This window comes from Rhincodon typus, chromosome 7, assembly GCF_021869965.1.
Source record: "Rhincodon typus isolate 14 chromosome 7, sRhiTyp1.1, whole genome shotgun sequence".
Classification (NCBI taxonomy): Eukaryota; Metazoa; Chordata; class Chondrichthyes; order Orectolobiformes; family Rhincodontidae; genus Rhincodon; species Rhincodon typus.
In genome coordinates, this window is record NC_063338.1 from 23,031,894 (window position 1) to 23,051,330 (window position 19,437).

A 19,437-nucleotide genomic window follows, 5' to 3' on the forward strand; every position below is an offset into this window, starting at 1 on the left:
TCTCCTGTTCCAGTCACTCCATGAAGATCTCATTGAAAAATTTACCTGCACTGTCCTAGAGGATTCCCACTGGCTTTTAAAGGCATTGGAATCAATTTAGTGTGACTTTATTAATGATCCTGGTGGAGAAGTGGGTTTCATTCTCCCTCATTAACACGACTGTAGCAGGTAACTCTGGCTCGCTCAAATCTAATCTAAATTCTGACATTATCAAAATGAGGACAATGTGAAAATTGTAGCATCATGATCATGGCCACAAAACTAGGCATTCATCTGACTGACCTCATGCCAACTCGGTAAATTAGCACAATGGTTATGTTACTGGTCTAAAAATTCAGAGGTATGTGCTGAGACATTTAAATTCAGTAAACAAATTAATCTGGGAACAACAAAAAACTAGTATCTGTAATAACGACCATGTAACTAGCATTGACTGTAAAAATTCAAATGCCTACTAATGTCCTCTTCCATCCATACCAAATTAAATCCACATTAGAAATATTGTGGATACTTAACTGTGCTTTAAAATGGCCCAGCAATCTAATAAAATCATGTAAAAGATAATCAGGGATGGACAATAAACATTGGCTTTGCCAGGGACATCATGGTTGAATATGTTAAGAATTTGAATAGAAATCCAAATGTAGAAGTATCAATTATCAATAAAAGAAACCATGAAACAATTACAAACAAAAGCAGAGTGTGCTGGATGAACACAACACGTCTGCCAACATCTGTAGAGAGAAAACAGAGTTAATGTTTCGAGTCCAGTGACCTTTTTCTGAACGACAAAGATCACTCTCTAACAAGGAACACAGGAACAGTGTACCAGTTAGCCTTGACCCTGTTCCAGTATCCAATGAGATCGTAGCTGATTTATAACCTAATTCTATATTTCTCCCTTTGCCCCACTTCTCCCAATGCCTTTGCATATTAAATATCTCCTTCAAAAATTACCTTTGGCCTAGCATCAACTGTAATTTGTGGAACAGAATTTCAAACATCTCCCAGCTTTTGTATGTAGAGGTGTTTTCTAAATTCATTCATGGAAGTCTGGCTCTTTTTTATAAGAAGCCTATTGGCTCAGAAGAATTAAAGGCAATCTTGTTGAACCATGTAAGATTCTGAGGGGACTTAGCAGGACAGATACAGAAAGGATACTTCCCCTTGTGGAAGGCACAACATCTAAGGAACACACTTTAGAAATATGGAGTCTCCCATTCAAACTGGGGATAAAGCAAAATTATTTCTCTTGGAGGATTGTCTGTGGAATCCTTTGCTCCAAAGCAGGGTAAGAGAATATGCTTAGAAGTCAGAGGTTTACAAGGTCATCAAAAGGTATTGGGATTAAATGAAAGCGAGCCATGAGCTTCCTCAATGGGGCAGCAGGCTTGAGGGACCAGATAGCCGCTTGCTCCTCTGAAATTGTAAGTTCATATTTCTACATGTCGCAAAGAATCCTTATTTTTATATTCCACCCTCTTTGCAATAAACGACCTTTCTAATTACTTGCTGTATGTTCACACTAAGTTGTGATTCATGTACTAGGACACCTAAAGCGTCCACCTCGAGTTTATAATCTCTCTGCTGTTTTTCTACTCTTTCTGCCAAAGTCAACAAGTTCACATTTTACTCCATCTGCTAAATTTCTGTCTCCTCACTTAGCCTATCTATAGGACTTCTTGCCTCCACTTCATAACTTACTTTCCTATCTATCATTGTGTTGTTGGCAAAGTTAGCAACCGCATATTCTGTCCATTTATCCAAGTTTGAAAAACAGCCCCAGCACTGATCCTTGTGAACGACCTGGAAATCCAAGCACGTCACACGTCTACAGGTTCCCCTTTATCCATGTTGCTTGTTACCTAGTCAAAGAACTCTAAATTATGAGTCAAATATGACTTGCCTTTTAAAAAAATAACATATTGACTCTGTCTGATTGCATTGAGATTCTGAAGGTGTCTTCCAAAATCCCTAATGATAGATTCCAGCATTTGCCCTATGACAGCTATTAGGCTAACTGGCCTGTAGTTTCCTGCTTTCTGTCTCCATCCTTTCTTGAAGAGTTACATTTACTATTTTCCAATCTGGTGGGACTTTTCCATATCCCTATTGCAGTGAGAACTCAGTGATTATACCAGGTTGACAGCTTCTTCTGGAATTTTTAATTGTTGGAGTAATTTTGCAACTCTGTTTGTGAAACAATCAGCTTCACTCGCATTTAAAAGAAACCGGCTTTGAGCAACCTAGAGCAAAGCTGATGAATCAATTGAATCGAGACGTTCCCAGCTTTATGAATCAGTCAGATCATTGGTGCAACTGGAATCTTTCAGCCTATGTTTAAACAAACTGGACCATACACTCAGATTCTACTGTTATTCTCCACACTTAACATACTTCAGTATTAAACTTAAATAATAATTTATATGACATTTAAATGAAAGTTATAGAAATTGTTGGCCTCATTACCTGTTGCTGGGCAAAATTCTGAGGCCCGAGTCTGACTGAGGAGCAGACATGCTAGAGACATGGCTTGAAAATCGACGATGCCCCCTACTGCTGCTGGCCAAATATGCTTCCTGTTCACTAACAACGCTAGGCATGCTAACGGTGTCATCTGCAGGGCAGAAAGGAAAACTCATTTAGATGGCTTTCTTTTCCTAATGAAATAGCAACGCTATGATCCACGCATGAATGACAACATTAAAAATAATAAAGGTAGCGTGAAACATGCTGGAACCCCCATTAATAGCAGTTTCAACGATACTTCTGTGCTGAGGATATCGAAGTTGTAAAACTGCTTTTTTTTTTCCAATTCTTGCTTTTTAAAAGTATGAAAGTTTAAATTGCCTTTCTGTGCACTGGGTTTGTGTCCATCTGGTGACAAAATAATTTGCCAACAGTCATAAGTGGGTTTTCCTATGTAAAATGTACATTTTTCAGTTATGGTCAGTGCAGATTATAAAAGTGAAAGAGTTTTTAGTCCTCCAATCAAAAAAGGGAAGGTAATTCATCTGGGATGGGGATCAGTGAAACAAAATGGTCCCTGGAAGTGATCTTAGCCCCCGAAACTCGCTGAACTTTTCAGTTGTACCCAATCAAGGAGTTCCCACTTGAAGCATTTTACATTCTTAAATTCTGTCCCTCCTTCCCATGCAGCTTACCCAGGACACACCATTTCCTGTTTAACACAAACTTTAGTTAATGCAGCTCTGTTTTCAGCTACAATACGTTATGCAAACATGACACCCAATGTCATTGACAGCCTTCTTATGGGAACACAGAATGCTGTTATTTCAATATTTGATTTGTGTGCGCTCTCAAGTAATGAAAGCTGGAATGCAAATTTGGTACTTGTAGAACTGCTTTACTAAATAATAAATAAGTTCTGAGTAAGTGTTACCGGATCTGTAACGTTAACTTTAATTTCTCTTCGCAGATGCTGACAGACCTGCTGAGCTTTTCCAGCAACATCTGTTTTTGATGCTTTTTTAAATAAATACAGTACTGTTGCTACATGCACAATCACCATGTATTATTGGAAAAATAGAGAAAAATACATGTAGTTCACAGAGACACTTCTAGCAGAATGATCGACAGTAGATACTTAACTTCTTAGTCAAACTCTAACTCCAAGGTACTAAAACTAATTCTCATCATGGCCCCAAAGTCACATACTCATTTACTCTCTTAGCCATTGGGTAAAGCCTCCAAAAAGCTATATCTTTAGTTATCTGTTTGACAGGATGAAATTAAAGTAGAAAATGAGTAGAGAGAAAACTGGAAAAGCAAAATACTGCCCACCGTACCGTCCTAAATAACTATATTTATATAGCCCATCACAAAGCTTACCTGCCACAAAGTTCCATGTCTTTTTGCCATGTTGTCTAGTGAGTCAGTGTGTAGATTTGGAAAGTAGTATTGGCATAAAGGCCATTATCTATCACTGAAACCAATTGTACTGGAAAATCCTAATCATGTGGTTATCTTGTTATAGAACATCTTTCTATGTGTAATGTGGCCACTATGTTTCCTACATTGCAACAGTGACTACAGTTCAAATTTAATTTGTTGACTGTAAAATGTGTTGGTATGTCCTGAGGTCATGAAGCACGTGACCTCAAGTCTCTCTTTATAGAGAGTATCAGCTATGACCCAGATCTACGTATTAAGCCAAATTGCACTCCATGGTCCATGACTGGATAAATATAAAAGAACTGGCCTACTAATGTATGGGCGCTGAACCCGTTTTTACAAATGGGAAATTGATTACGTTATTTGGTAAGCAGTGTCCCCCCTATTTATCTAGTGTCAGAAGTACTTAAAACGTTGAAATGAGTGTCTAATGCTTGTTGTACAAGTGTTGTTAAACTGGACAGGTCCAAAGTTGTCTTGCCCCGTGATAATCTTTTAACTTAACGATGATAACAGACAGAATGGACGAGTGTAAATTGAAGAATTCATCTGTATATGTTGGATTCATTTTCAGCTGGCAGCTTAGACTACTGAATGACTGGAGTTTGGCCTAGTTTATCACTTCTGAAACTCACCTCTGACCTTTCAAAACTTTTTGTTGATGAACTTGTCCTCACTAAATGGCATCCCTGCCTTGTTTATTCACTTTCTAGCTACTGGGAGAGGAAGTCATCTTGTGTAGCGGTGTGAAATATGACACATTCCATCTGCCATTTATCACACTGGTCAGCATACATTCAGTTCCAACATAGTCAAGGTTATTGGTTAGTTTGGTTGGCCTATATACTAAGGACTGTATGCATTAAGGGTAAACATGTCAGGGTGATTTCCTGATTTGGCAGCTCCCCCCCCAATCTCAGTTTAAAGCCCTTGGTGACACTCTGCAAGGGGAGGGATGTTAAGGGAAATGGTGTGTGGCTGTGGGATAGAGTCAGGACAACTGACCCTGAGAGAAGGTCAGAGCTAAAAAGCTGTTTGTTTCACTGGGACTTTTTCGCCAATTGCAATAATACCAAATATTCTTCCTCACCTCTCACGCCCTTACCCGTTCTTCATGTCTTTGCCTTGCCAACTGATGCCCCCACATGGCTCCTCATACCCTTCAGTAGCACAGAATGCTATCTTGTCCAGTGTCCACCATGGACAGATCTCAAAGAGCCATGGGGAGATGAAAAAAATAAACTAATAATTTAAAAAAACGTTCACACTATACACTTGATGGTGACAAAGCTCCCATTCATGAAGCCCATTCAAACTTTTTAAATCTCAGGTGATCAATTTCTCACAATATAAACTTCTGTTTCAGTCAAATTGTGAACTCAACCTCCTGCTGAGATAATTATAGTTTTTGAAACTTAGACAAGCTGTGTAACGGCGTGATGATACAAGAATTGATGGGGATGGTAAACAGTGAGAAGGACATCCTTAGATTACAGGAAGATATAGATGGTCTGGTTAGATGGGCTGATCATTGGCAAATGGGATTCAATTTGGATAAATGTGAAGTGGGCAGATAGACAAGGCAAGGGAGTACATGAAATAATAAGACCATGGGAACCACTGAAGATCAGAGGACCTTGGTGTGCATGTAGGGGACAGATAGATAAAGTGGTTGAGATGGCATTAGGAAATCTTACCTTTATTACCTGAGGCTTAGAGTTTAAGATCAGGAAGGCAATGCTGGAACTGTATAAAACATTGGTTAGTCCACAGATAGAGAGTGTGTGCAGTTCTGGAATCCATTTTGTAGGAGGGATGTGGTAGCACTGGAGAGGGTGCAGAGGAGATTTACCAGAGTGTTGCCTGGACTGGAGAGTTTAGTTATGAAGAGAGATTAGACAGACTGGAGCTATTTTCCTTAGAGCAGAGGAGATTGAAAGGGGACATTATTTAGGTATATCAAATTATAAGAGGGATTGACTGGTAGGGACTTTTCCCCTTGATGGAGGGATCGATGATCAGGGGACATAGGTTTAAGTTAAAGGATATGGGATTTAGAGGGAATGCGAGGAAAAACCCTTTCATCCAGAAGGTGGTGAGAATCTGGAACTCACTGGCTGTAAGGGTTGTAAATGCAGAACTTCTCATAACAAAGAAGAAGTATTCAGATGTGCACTTGCAATGCCAAGGCATACAAAGCTATGAACCGAGTGCTGGAAAATAGGATTAGAATAGTTAGGGAGTTGGTTTTGCCTGGCACAGACTCGACTGCCCAAAGGGCCTTTTCCTGTGTTGTAGACCTCTTGTGACTTTGTTACACCATACTAGCCTTTCGGGAAATCAAACACTGCATCAACAGATGCTACAGCAGCTGAGCCTCAATGTAAGCAATCCAGTAGAGGATTTTTTTTTAAGAAAACAATCACGGACAATATCAGCCAGAATTTTTCTACAATCTAGAAAAGAGACAAAAAGAACTTGAGGTCATGGCATTTAAGCAGACTTTATCTCCCTTTCAAGAGCGTTTGTATCTGCTCCACAAATCTGTGACTTCCACACTGCATTTTAGCACATACCACTGAGTTGAAATGATCAAATAGACTTGTTAAGATTGGGTTTCCCTCCTGTGATATTCATGCACCATTCCATTTCCTCGACTGGCAAAAATAGGGGCTGGATTTCCACAACCTGAGACATCTATCAATTTTAAAAACCTGCAGATTCTTCCCAACTCTCTGAAAATCCAGTCCTTATTCTTACAGCAATCAAACAGCAACATCTTAGAACAATTACCACGACATACCAGAAATCACACCTCAGACTAACCTGCATTATGTCTCAGACTTTGTACATACACACTCTTTTATATTTCCACTGAGTTGGATTGCTGATTTATATGCAAGCAGGTATTTCTTTTTGAGCAGTAGAAAATGCCGATTGAACTTTGTGTCAAGAATTTTTAAGTTAAGAAAAACTTGCGCCAAGTCAAAACTGCAGCTTTTAGTGCTTGTCATCATGCTTCTTAGGTGCAAGACTGGGCTGAAATTTGAATCATATTTGGTTGAAAATTCTGAAGCTTGCTGAAGAATTGCACAGGCAAAGAATTTATTGATTGGAAATTTTGCAAATTACAGAGGTGCATTTAACATTCTAACAGGCACCATTCGAAGACAATTCAACTTAGACCTCATGTTGCATTAAGTACAGAAACAGCAGCTCATGCTATTTTTCATAGCCAGAACGAATCGCGATTGTTGAAATGAAAGAAGTGCAAATGATGATCAGACTGTCATGTTCAATCTAATAAAAGCAAATATCATGCAAGTTGAATTGAAGCAGTAATGACAAATGCTCACTTTCACCATCCTCCTCATCAGTCCTGCTTAGTGTGTCCTGAGAGGCCTGATGAGAAGGTTGGCTGTCCTGCTCCCACACAGTGCCTGTCCCCGTGTTTGAACGAGACATGGTGGCCAGACTCAAGCGGTAAGCTGATGTGGAGGTTCCCACAGTGCTGATGGAAGGTTTGCCTTGGTATGCTGCAAAGATATAATGAACAAGTTATGTGAGACAAATATGGCACTGCAAGATTCTCATTAGAGTCTTAGTATTTTCATCAACTGCAAGGCAGTAACAGGAGTCTTGCACAAAAGAAAATGATCAGAAAAATTAGTAAAATGCATGGGAGAACCGTAGACTGCTTCCGTTCTCACTATATAGATCAGTGGGTTGGACAATGGGAAATGATGGCAGTTTGCATCTAGGGATGATGAGGGACTTCTACCTGGAAAGAAATCCTAGTAGCACAAAGCTTCTGTCGATGCTTATTTCAGGTTTACTTGGTCCTGTGAAAAGCAATTGGATACAAGCTTTGGCAGCTCATCTAGCTCACTTCCTAATCAGAAAGCATTCTGATAGCAACAGTGCAGAAATCAATGGCTTGAACTGTCCGACTCAATGGAGAGAGGAGTCAGTTCATAAGGTGACAGAATTTAATGACGTGCTGAGGGAAAGGGATGTGTACTCAAAAATAAAACATTATATATTGGTGATACTCCTGGGTGCCTTCACATTAACGCTTGGAAATTGTAGAATATTCTTCTAGTCTGAGCATAAATGGATTCCCTGAAATTATTTATCATTTAACAGTTTTGTCATTTAGATATTATATTATATCCTTGATGTTTTATATTTATGTACAGAATGTTAAACATTCATGAGTTGATTTTCCTATTATTTGTGAACTTTTAAGTGTACTAATCTTTTTTAGACTTTCGTTGGAAAATTCATTTACAGTAACACAGATCAATGCAAACAAGACACATGGGGTCAATTCTGCAGTCTTGTTACAGTGCTCAGAGCACTGTTCTTTCTCCATGATGTGTATTACATGTCCAAATTTGTAAAATCAAGCTAAATAAATTACTGCGATACCCTGTGCACATTTCTATCCTATGACCAATGGTGGAAGTTGGATTTTTAGAATAATTGAAAGGTTGATGGGAAAAGTTAATGGGATGTAGCCACTTAAAGGCAAGTGATTGCGTGGGGTGGGGGAACAGAGCAAAAAGACATGCCAGCCAAGCTCAATGCTATGCATGGTATCTGCATGATCTAGAAACAGATGTGAGAGACAACAGCTTATCTTATGGAATTAGCAAAGTATGATTCCCCAACAGAACCAGTATCATGTACATGCCCCATATTCCATGCCACAAATGTTACCCACCAACTGGTTCCACATTTATTACCTACGTTAAGTCTTCACTCAATCTTGCAGATCTTTCATTGCATTCAGACATACTCACACTTCAGCTCAGTACATACTCCCAAGTTGAAACTTACAGTGGAAAGACTTTGCAACATACCCATCTTCCAACTGATTCACACATTAAGCATTGTAACACAAACATGATAATTCAGGACAGGAATTTAGGTTGTTAATATTGAATTTAGTAGTGGCCTTTGGGACTTTGAGAAATATGGTAGTATAGTGATATTAGGTATAACTAACATAACTATCTTATGTTATTCATTGGGTAAGTAGATCACAGTGCAGGCCATGGTGACAAGCTATGGTGACTGATACATTAATCATTTGCTTGATACAGACATTAGCAGCACATTCATTAATACTATGGCGGTGGATGGACATAGGCTTTACAGTTGAGAACCAACCACTGATCTAGCTGACCCAGTGTTACAAGCTGGTTACAATGCCCTTAAGTGTAGATGGTGGAGCCCTATAATTGTCTTGTTGCTGGTTCTCTACAAGCTGAGGCAATCATCAACAGTCACTGGCAGATATGTTTGCTAAGGTCCACAGATACATTGGTGTTTGCTAACCTTCCTGCCATGCTTTCTATTTCCCAACCATGTCGGTGAAGCACTCTAAAATGAAGCTTTACCTTATGCAGCAAATAATAATCATCAAATTGACGAGCCTTTGATGAAGCTAAGGCAAATGAAATTTCAAGACTCAAAGTTTAGCAGATCATTACAATTTTGTAGAAAACAAATATTGGGCTAATTCTTCCAATTCCAAGACTGTCCTGTGCCCACGTTGCAATTGCTCTGCCAGTGCATTACCGCAGAATTGGCCCCAGTGAACATACATGGAAAAATATCATCCTTCAAAAAGGCATTCTTTGATTAGTTCAACCCAGGGAGATCAACATGGTTACATGACCACACTGCTGCTAGATGTCCTCAGTTTTAGGCTCTCCAACCAGAAACTGATTTAACTGACAAATTAAGGATGCTTGTGTACTGTGGTTGCAGTAATCTGCAGTAAAAGAAACTTACTTCCTTAGACTACCATTACCTGATCCACTGTGCACTGCTTCCTTCAGGATTTTTAATTCACTGTGAAACTCAGCAACTAGAGAACTCTTGCAGAGTGGTCTTGGAATGAACCGACGCTCGAGCTGGTCCACAATGTGATGCCTTGCAGTCATTTCTTCATGATTTTCTGCTGGTTGACTTAACAGCTGGAATGATTCCAGAGAGGAAGAAAAGTACAAATGTCTTTGATGAAATACTTGTTGGTATCTTTCCTAGTTAAGTGTTATATCTGTAACCCTTTTTCAGGCTCTCGTTGAAGAATAACTATTTTCAATTCAGGTGCAAGCAGATGATACTGAACTCTGACAAAGTTCTTGAAAATGGCTACAGAGTTGTGCAAGCTCATTAAGCTTTTAGTTATTTCTTCCTACCTTCAAAGAATGCTAGAGTTTGAATTTAAAAAGCCTGTACGTAAAAGCCTAGAAGGAACAGTGCATTGCAGTTTCCTCAGCTGCTGGTTTCATAAGAAGGTCCACAAACAAACTTTTTTGACTCACTAAACAAAGAAATTTAGCTCTTGGCAAAGGCAACATTCGCACTGGGAGTTTACGAATTTGTGGGTAAAAGGTACTAATAGTTATAGATTTTAGAACCAGTGTTTAAGAGAACACATTTGTTGAATCATATGTAAAGATGTGATAATGGAAGCAGTTCAAGGAGGAGAGGAAGCTGTGACAAATGATTTCAGATGCTAGTTAATAGATGCTTTTTGAGCAGATTCAGTTTTGAATGGCTGCAATATTGGGAAACATAGGCATCACAGAACTGCAGGGCAAAATGCCAGTCAACAGGTAGCAAGAGAAACAATCACCATATTGTAATCTGGTTAATAGTCACCTTGGTTTGACCAGAGTTTCCATTTAGTTTAGTTTACTTGGCACATTTTGGTTGAAGTCAATGCAACTGCTGCTAAAGGTCATAACATTTTAAATATATTTTACATTCAGCAAAACTGAAGCTTCTAGAACTACTGCAGCATTTTTAGAGTACTGGGTTGGAAGATAGGTCCATGTACAAAATCAAATCATGCTTCCAGCCATGGTTAGCAGTTTTGTTAACTGTACTTGTTTGCAGACCTACAGGCTATAAAAATTAAACTGGTCTCTAGAGGTCAATTAACTAAGAAATTTAAACTGTGATTTTTGCTTTTATTTATCAAAAAACAGACTAATGTATCTGCATGCAATTGATTCGTTTTACACATTTTCACTTTTCATGCAAATTTCAGTAATTTAAAATCAGATTATTCAGAGGTGGAGAATCTACACATTTAAAAAATGCATTTTTGTGATAAACTTATTTTCAACAGTTTTCAACAAATTCTAGCAACTTTTGAAGATAGATGGAAACATTTTAAAGCAAATCTTTTAAACTAAGGATTATGATTTTAAATACTGCTCAATTGCACTGGATTGTGGCAATGTTTGTGTTCATCAAATAAGTTTTTGACACTCAGCGGGAAAAAGAACCTTTCAAAATGAATACAAATTTTGCTGCATTGTCCAGCAGAACCAAATCTAAACTTGAAATCTGTTCACTCTGTGTATGCATATAATAAATAATAATTGAAAACTTTGCAGAACATCCACAGAGTACATGGATTATTTCTGTAGTTGACAAGCTGAGGCAAATTTAAGACATTATTTTTGAAAAATCTGTTTTCAGAAAAATGTTCCAGAATTTTCTTTACCTTACATTGGATGAAAGGTCGCAGAAGAATGAAGATAGGGATTCTGGTTCTCACTATAAAGTCGATGAAATCCCACATCGCTAGACCACCAACCTTCCGCAATGCCATTTCTTTAACTTGCAAACTAAGTTTGTACCATTGACTACCCAAATGCCGCTCAAAGCAGACAAGGATCACCTTTAAAGCTAAAAGGCAAAGGAAAAGGAAAATTGCAAGTATAAAGAAAACTAGGAAGTAAATAATAAGGTTATTACTGATATTTTAATTTTGTCTAACATGTTTTGATACTAGACTAAAATAAAGAAATAAACAGAAACAACTACATCACTTGCGAAAAGCAGCACCGAAAATTGATAAAATTCAGATACATAGATTACTTTTCCGTCACATCAGAACTACTGTGACAGTGCATAGACTAATGTGGTTGTGCATCCAACAACATCCAAGTGAGTACTTTTATCTTGGCCTCTCTAAATTCTAACCAGATCAATTCTCTTGAATACATGAAGAGCTATACAAAAGCCTGGTTCAGCCACATCTGGAGTATTGTGTCCAGTTCTGGTCACCTCATTACAGGAAAGATGTAGAAGCGTTAGAAAAGGTGCAGAGGAGATTTACCAGGATGTTGCCTGGAATGGAGGGAAGGTCTTACGAGGAAAGGTTGAGAGAGCAAGGGCTTTTCTCTTTAGAACGACGAAGGATGAGAGGTGACTTGATAGAGGTGTACAAAATGATCAGCGGTATAGATAGAGTAGACAGCCAGAGACTTTTTCCTAGGGTAGAGGTAGCTTTTATGAGGGGACATAGTTTTAAAGTGAAAGGAGGTAGATATCGGGGAGACGTCAGTGGTAGGGGCGTGGAATGCATTGGCGGAGAGGGTAGTGGAGTCGGCCTCATTAGGGGCATTTAAGCAGCTATTAGATAGGCATATGGATGGTAGTGTAAGATAGCGGTGGAGGTTAGATAGACCTTAGGTTTCGGGTAAAAGTTCGGCACAACATCGTGGGCCGAAGGGCCTGTACAGTGCTGTACTGTTCTATGTTCTATGTTCTACCACTCTATTATTTACACTGCAGAAATGGGGGACTAAATTAGATCACTCCAAAATCTGGAGTAATGAAAACTCAATGAACGGCAAGACACCTGGAAGATCAGAGGAACAGAGGGATCTTGGACTTTTTGTCCATAGATCACTGAGGGTGGCAGGACAGGTTAACAGGGTAGTTAATAAGGTGAACAGGAAACTTGCCTTCATCAGTCGTGGCATAGATTATACAAGTTAGGGAGGTTAGGTTAGGCCACAGCTGGAGTAGCATATGCAGTTCTGGTCATCACATTATAGGAAGGAGGTGGTGCTGAGGAGATTCACCAAGATGTTGCCTGGTTTGGAAAATTTCAACTATGAACAGATGTTGGATAAGTTTGGGTTGGAGCTTTGGAGCAGAAAAGGTTGGAGGGGTTGGGGACAGGGGAATGAGGAGGAGGGGTGTGACCTGATAGATGTGTTTAAGATTATGAGGAGCATAGAACAATGCAGCACAGGAACAGGCCCTTCAGCCCACTTTACCTGTGCCAAGCACGATGCCATTCAAAACTAATCCCATCTGCTTGCACATGGTCCATGTCCCTTTGTTCCCCACCTGTTCATAAGTCTTTCTAATTGCCTCTTAAACGTTGTTATTGTATCTGCTTCTGCCACCTTCCCTGCTAGTATGTTCTGGGCATCTACCACCCACTGTGTAAAAAGACTTGCCTTGTACATCTCTTTAAACTTGCCCCTACTCTCTTAAACTTATTTCCTCAAGTATTTGACATTTCCACCCTGGAAGAAAGACACTGACTATTTACCCTATCCATGCCTCTCAATTTTATATGCTTCGATCAGGTAACACCTCAGCTTCTGACACTCGAGCAAAAATAATCCAAGTTTGTCTGACCTCATAGCTTATACACTCTAAACCAGCCAAAATCCTAGGAAACCTCTTTTGCAGGATCTCCAAAGCCTCTATATTCTTCCTATACTATGGTGATCAGAATTGCACACAATATTCCAAATGTGGCCGAACTAAAGTCTTGTACAGCTGCAACATGACTTGCTAACTTTTACACTCAATGCGCTGTCCAATGAAGACAAGCTTGACTGTACACCTCCTTTAGCACTTTATTCATCTTTCAGGGGGCTGTGGATTTCTCTAAATCAATGCTCCTAAGGGTCCTGCCATTTACTGTGTACCTTCTTCTTAAATTTTACCTCCCAAAATGCATCTCCTTACTTGAAAAAACTCCATCTGCCATTATAGCGCCCAACTTTCCAACTGATCTATATCCTGTTGTGTCCCTTGACAACCTCCCTCATTATCCACAACTCCACCAATTTTTGTGTCGTCCGCATACTCATTAATTAGATAACCTATATGTTCACCCAAATCATTTATATATATTAGAAATAACAGAGGTCCCAGTGCTGATTCTTGCAGAACACCACTGGTCACAGATCTCCAGTCCAAAAAGCACCCGTCCACCACAAATTTCTGTCTTTCAAGACCAAGCCAATTTTGTATCCAACTTACCAACTCACCGTGGATCCCATGCAGCTTAATCTCTTAGACCAGCCTACCATGAGGAACCTTGTCAAATGCTTTAGTAAAATACATATAGATAACATCCACTGCCCTACTCTTAATCATCAGCTTTGTTACTTCCTCAAAAAACTCAATCAAATTTGTGAGACAAGACCTCCCCCATACAAAGCCATGCTGACTATCCCTAATAAGTACATCATTTTTTCTAAATGTGAGTAAATCCTGTCCCTAAGAATCTTCTCCAATGATTCCTCCACTACTGATGTAAACTCAACAGCATTTAATTTCCTGGAATTTCCCCATTGCCCTTCTTAAACAAAATAATAACATTGGCTATTCTCAAGTCTTCTGTGACATTGCCTAGGGTTAAAGTGGAATATAAAGATCTTTGTCAAGACCCCAGCAATCTCTGTCCTTGCTCCCCTCAATAACTCAGGGTAGATCCCATCAGGCTCTCAAGACTTATCTTCATTAATGCTTTCCAAGACACCCAACAGCACCTTCTTCTTAATATCAACATGCCCTAGAAAATGAGAATTCCCCTCCCTCTTCTTCACAGCCCCTCTCTTTGGTGAATATCAATGCAAAGTACGCATTAATGACCTCACAACATTTATAAAGTACTTGAATGAGCAGCAGGAAGCTCAGAGGAACAGAGGGATCATGAGGTGCTTGTCCATAGATCCCTGAATGTGGCAGGACAGGTTAACAGGGTAGTTAATAAGGCGTACTTGAATGTGTCATAACATTCAAGGTTATGAGTCTAATGTAAATGGTAGTATATTTTCTGGTGATATAGACTCAATGGGCTGAAGGGCCTCTTCTATACTGTATGATTCTGTGAATGCATAATTAATCCAAGCCCATTCAAAATAATGCAGGCATCAGGTAAACTTCTAATTATAACGATAGTGATGTGCAGCATATTGCTGTTTGTACTGCTGAATAGCTGCATGCTTCGTGCAAGGCTACCACCATTTAAAGATATCTTGTATTACTTAGCAGTGTACTTCCTGCTGGTACAGCAAGCCTGAGATGTTAATGTCACTGGTGTGTGCCTTGATTCTGAACAGTCACAGTGTTGAATGAGGCCCCTGCAGGGGCAGTGGCAAGTGCAAGCATTACTTAAAGCCCAGTGTGCACACTTCAAGGCATGGTGTGTTCTGGCTGCAGTAGAGCTGGGATCGGTTACAGGAGAGTTGAAGACCAGGACGAGTCCTCAGAATTAATGCAACAAGTATTCAGGTACCGTACTGGAGACCTCAGTACAAAGGATGCACAGAAGAAGAGATATCGTCTTTCTTTAGTGGGAATGCCTACACTAAATGGACTGTTATGGTACAAGGAGACACCTCACTAGCAATTTCAAGGGCAGTTAGGGATGGATAATAAATGCTGGTCTTGCCAGTGAAGCCCACATACCATGAATGCCTAAAAACAAAATACACTACACATCCATCACTTACCTATCAACCTTTCATTAATCATGAATTATACCTCATTCAGAGCCTCACCCGAATGTACTCAGCACCACCGTAATCCTTACTATCACATCCACAATTTGCAAATCATGACCACACCTATTGGCACACAGAATTATTACAGAATCGTTACAGAGCAGAAGGACAATATTCAGCCGTCATACCTGCACTGATTCTATTGCTTAGTGCCAATCTCCTGCCTTTTCCCCATATTCCTGCATACCGCTTCCAACAAAATAACCACCCAATGCCCCTCTTGGATGCTTCAATTGAACCAGCCTCCACCAAAGTTCCAGGCAGTGCACTCCAGATCTAACTCATTTCCTGTGTAAAAAAGATTTTGCTCACATGAGATTTTGCTGCTTTTGCAATTCACTTTCAATCGGCGCCTTTTCCTTTTCAAAGGACAGTTTCAATGCTTTCAGATGATATGAACTTTGGAAGCATTAAAATGTGAGAAGGGTGGTATTGAACACCAAAAGGATGCAGACAAATTGGTGGAGTGGGCAAATGAAATTCAATGCAGAGAAATGTGAGGTGATGCATTTTGGTAGGAAGAACATCAACTGACAAAACGAAGTAGGGATAAACTCATAAGGAATGCATGAGCAGATGGACCTCGGTGTCCATGTGTATAGATTATTGTTGGACAGGTGAAGAGAGTAATTAATAAGGCATACAGTATCCTTGGATTTATTATTAATAGCATTGAGTACAAGAGCAAGGAGGTTACGATGAATTGTATAAAGCACTTGTTAAAGTTGAGCTGTATAGTTCTGGGTGCCATGCCACAGAAGGGATAGGAACACATTGGAGAATGTACAGTATTGGTTTAGAAGAATGGATCTAGAGATGAGAAATTTCTGTTATGAGGAAAGACTGGAGAAGTTTAACAGTTCTTCTTTGAGAGACAGAGGATACTATGAGTTCTGACAGAAAATTTCAAAATCTGGATAAAGTAGATCAGGAGAAACTGTGTTCCCACTCACAGAAGGATTGAGAAGGAGAAGCTGTTACATCAATTCTAATAAAATAATCTTCCTGAAAGATACCCTTTCACCATTACTCTGTTTCATTTTACTGAACCAACTTATAGCCATGTTGCTACTGTCCCCTTCATTCTCTGAAGTTTAGCTTTTTTCATATGTCTATTGCGTGGCATGTTATCTAAACATCTTCTGGAGGTTCATGTCCATTGTATCAAATATGTTACCATCATTGACCCTTTCTATGACCTCTTTAATAAAACTCCAGCAAGTTTGATAAACATAATTTAATCTTTTGAAACCCATGCTAGCCCTTTCCAATCAACCAACCTTTTTCTGTACGATTCCTAATTTTATCCTTAAAAGTGATTCCTAGAAGCTATCCCACCACTGATTTTAAGTGAACTGGTAGTGTCCGAGCTTATCCTTAGAACCTAGGGAAGAATGAAAGATTGTGGCCAGTGGCCCTGCAAATTTCATTCACGTTCTTCAATATCATTGGATGCATCCCATCTGGTTCTGGTGTCTTGTCAATTTTAAGTACCAACAATCTATCAAACACTTCCTACTTATCAATTTGGAACCCTTCCAGTAACAGAGTTACTCCCTCCGTCACCATGGTCTGCATTTCATCCATCTTATTGGTCAAGACAAATGTAAAATATTAATTTGATTCCTCAGCCATACCCTCTGCTTCTATGTCTAATTTTATTTTGGTTCTTAATCAGCCCTACGCCTCCTTTTAGCAGCTTTTTGCTACTAATATGACAATGACTTTGGGATTCCCCATTATGTTAGCCATCAGCCTTTTCTCACAATCTTTCTTTATTCTCTAATATGCTTTCTCTCCTACCCTCTGAACCTTCAAAAGTCATCTTGCTTCTTAATTATACTTGTGACCTGGCATGTGTTAAAACATACATTTTCTTCTTTAATTCTTACCTTCTTGTTCAGCCAGGGAGTTCTACATTTGTTGTCCTTGCTTTCCCCTTTGAAGCAATACAGTTTGATGTGCCTGAACTGTTAAAATTTTAAAGGTAGCACATTGTTCAGCCACAGATTTTTCTGCCAAGCTTTGGTCCCAGCCTTTCCACCCAGCTCCATCCTGTCCCACTAAAGACAGCTCTTCCCCAGTTAATTATTCTTATTGTGGATTGCCTATTGTTCTTATCCTAAATCTCATGATACAATGATCACTGTCTCCTAAATGATCCCCCATTGACACTTGATCTATTTGGTTCATTCAATTTTCAAAAACCAGATCTAATAATGCATTGTTTTCTGTGAGACTGGACACATCTTGCTGCTGGAAATTTTCCTGAACATAGTCAAGGAACATTTGCCTCCTTTCTGCCACTATTGCAATCCATATTCAAATAAAGTCCCCATTCTATAATGTTGGCATTTCTTTGCAATTTCCCTGCAGATTTGTTCTTCTACATCCTTCCCACTAATTGGCCATCTATAGACTAGACGAAGAGTTTTGTCCTTAGCTCTAGCCAAATTCATTCTGTCCTTGCACTATGATATCTTCTTTCTCCAGCACACCAACAGTTTCACCAATACTGCTACCCACTCCTCCTTTTCTATTTTTGTGAAATCTTGGACTCAGGAATATTTAACACCAGCGTGCCCTTCCTTAAATTATGTCTCATCATTGTAACAAACTTCCACAAGGCAATTTGGGCACATAACTCCCCATTCAGACACTGCACAAGGAAAAGTTTCATATCTGAATTCTTCATTCTCAGCCTCTGGTACCTCCCAGTACTTTTGTATGTTGTTAAATCTTCCATGAGTATTCACCTACTGAATCCCTCTCAAGCTCCACATATGCAATCAAACATGCTTTTCCTCTACCATGGATCCTCTGTGAGAAAATGGCAATTAATCCCACATTCTTCTTTCAGAATATCCTAATTTAGTCATAAGTTTCAATCCCTTTCATTTGTTTCAAGGTCATTTGTATCAGGTCAAAACTAATATTCTGTGACCTATTGCTGATGATAAAAGGCTCTTCAACATTACCTAAGTAAGCTGCCTGACTTGTGGATTCTGCCAAGCCTTCCCTGCGAAGATCCTTCCCAGCATCCCCAGGGGTGGAGCAGTGGGCTGGAGAATTTTCCAACATGAAGTTCTTGCTGCGGGAAGTGCTGATGATTCGTGGCGGAAGGAGAATATTGATTACTGTTTGTAACAGCAGAAAAACCTCAGGCTGCTCCAAATTTGGACTATCTGGATCACAAAGGAAGAATATCATTGGAAAAAAAAAACTTACACCAATCTGACAGATGCTTTGACAGTGAGAGAAGATTCACATTACCAGTGTCGTTTCAACTCAGAAAGCCACCAGTACAACATTTACTTTGCTATCAAACTGCGAATAGATACATTTCAGAAGAGAATGGCTCCCCATCTCCTCAATATCATTTTACGTTGCCTTCAATCCTTCAAGCTGATCTCATACAGCTTGGAGGGTGTTTGACTTGAACCCCCAGATCTTTGTACAACCTCAATATTAACATTAACAAACAGGAACAATGACTTGGGTTTTCATGGAGTCGGAGAGACTTGGTGAAAATGGAGACCAGGGTTTGATTCTGACATTCCAACCCCACTTGCCAGTGTTTCAGATTTTCACCTGAACATTTTCCGGCTGCGGATTGGTTTGGGTTATTAGCGCACCCCTCCACTCCTGATCTGGTTGGCTCCATTTCAGATGTTGGCACTTCCAAGTCCTCCGGGATTTTCACGGAACAGGACCAACTTTTTAGTTATGGCACCTCAAGGGATGTCATGAACAATAATCTGCAGAAGAGAACCTTTTGAAAGCAAAGTTCAGAAACCTTATCCATGCCCAAGTGTGACTCCCTTACCCTTCATAGCTTCTCATTCTGACATGGCATTCATCTTTGCATGTCCTCCATGCCCTGTATCCCAAG

General features: G+C 39.5%; 1 protein-coding gene across 1 annotated transcript in view; it reads right to left on the minus strand.

Moving 5' to 3' along the window:
* LOC109912343 (unc-80 homolog, NALCN channel complex subunit) overlaps positions 1–19,437 on the minus strand; it is a 244,990-nt gene that overhangs the window by 14,664 nt on the left and 210,889 nt on the right. The window contains exons 55-59 of the mRNA XM_048599053.1: positions 18,524–18,730; positions 11,447–11,631; positions 9,737–9,902; positions 7,272–7,451; positions 2,470–2,617 (exon numbers count right to left, since the gene is read on the minus strand). Of these exons, the coding sequence (XP_048455010.1) occupies positions 2,470–2,617; positions 7,272–7,451; positions 9,737–9,902; positions 11,447–11,631; positions 18,524–18,730 (886 nt within the window). The remainder of the gene's footprint in view (positions 1–2,469; positions 2,618–7,271; positions 7,452–9,736; positions 9,903–11,446; positions 11,632–18,523; positions 18,731–19,437) is intronic.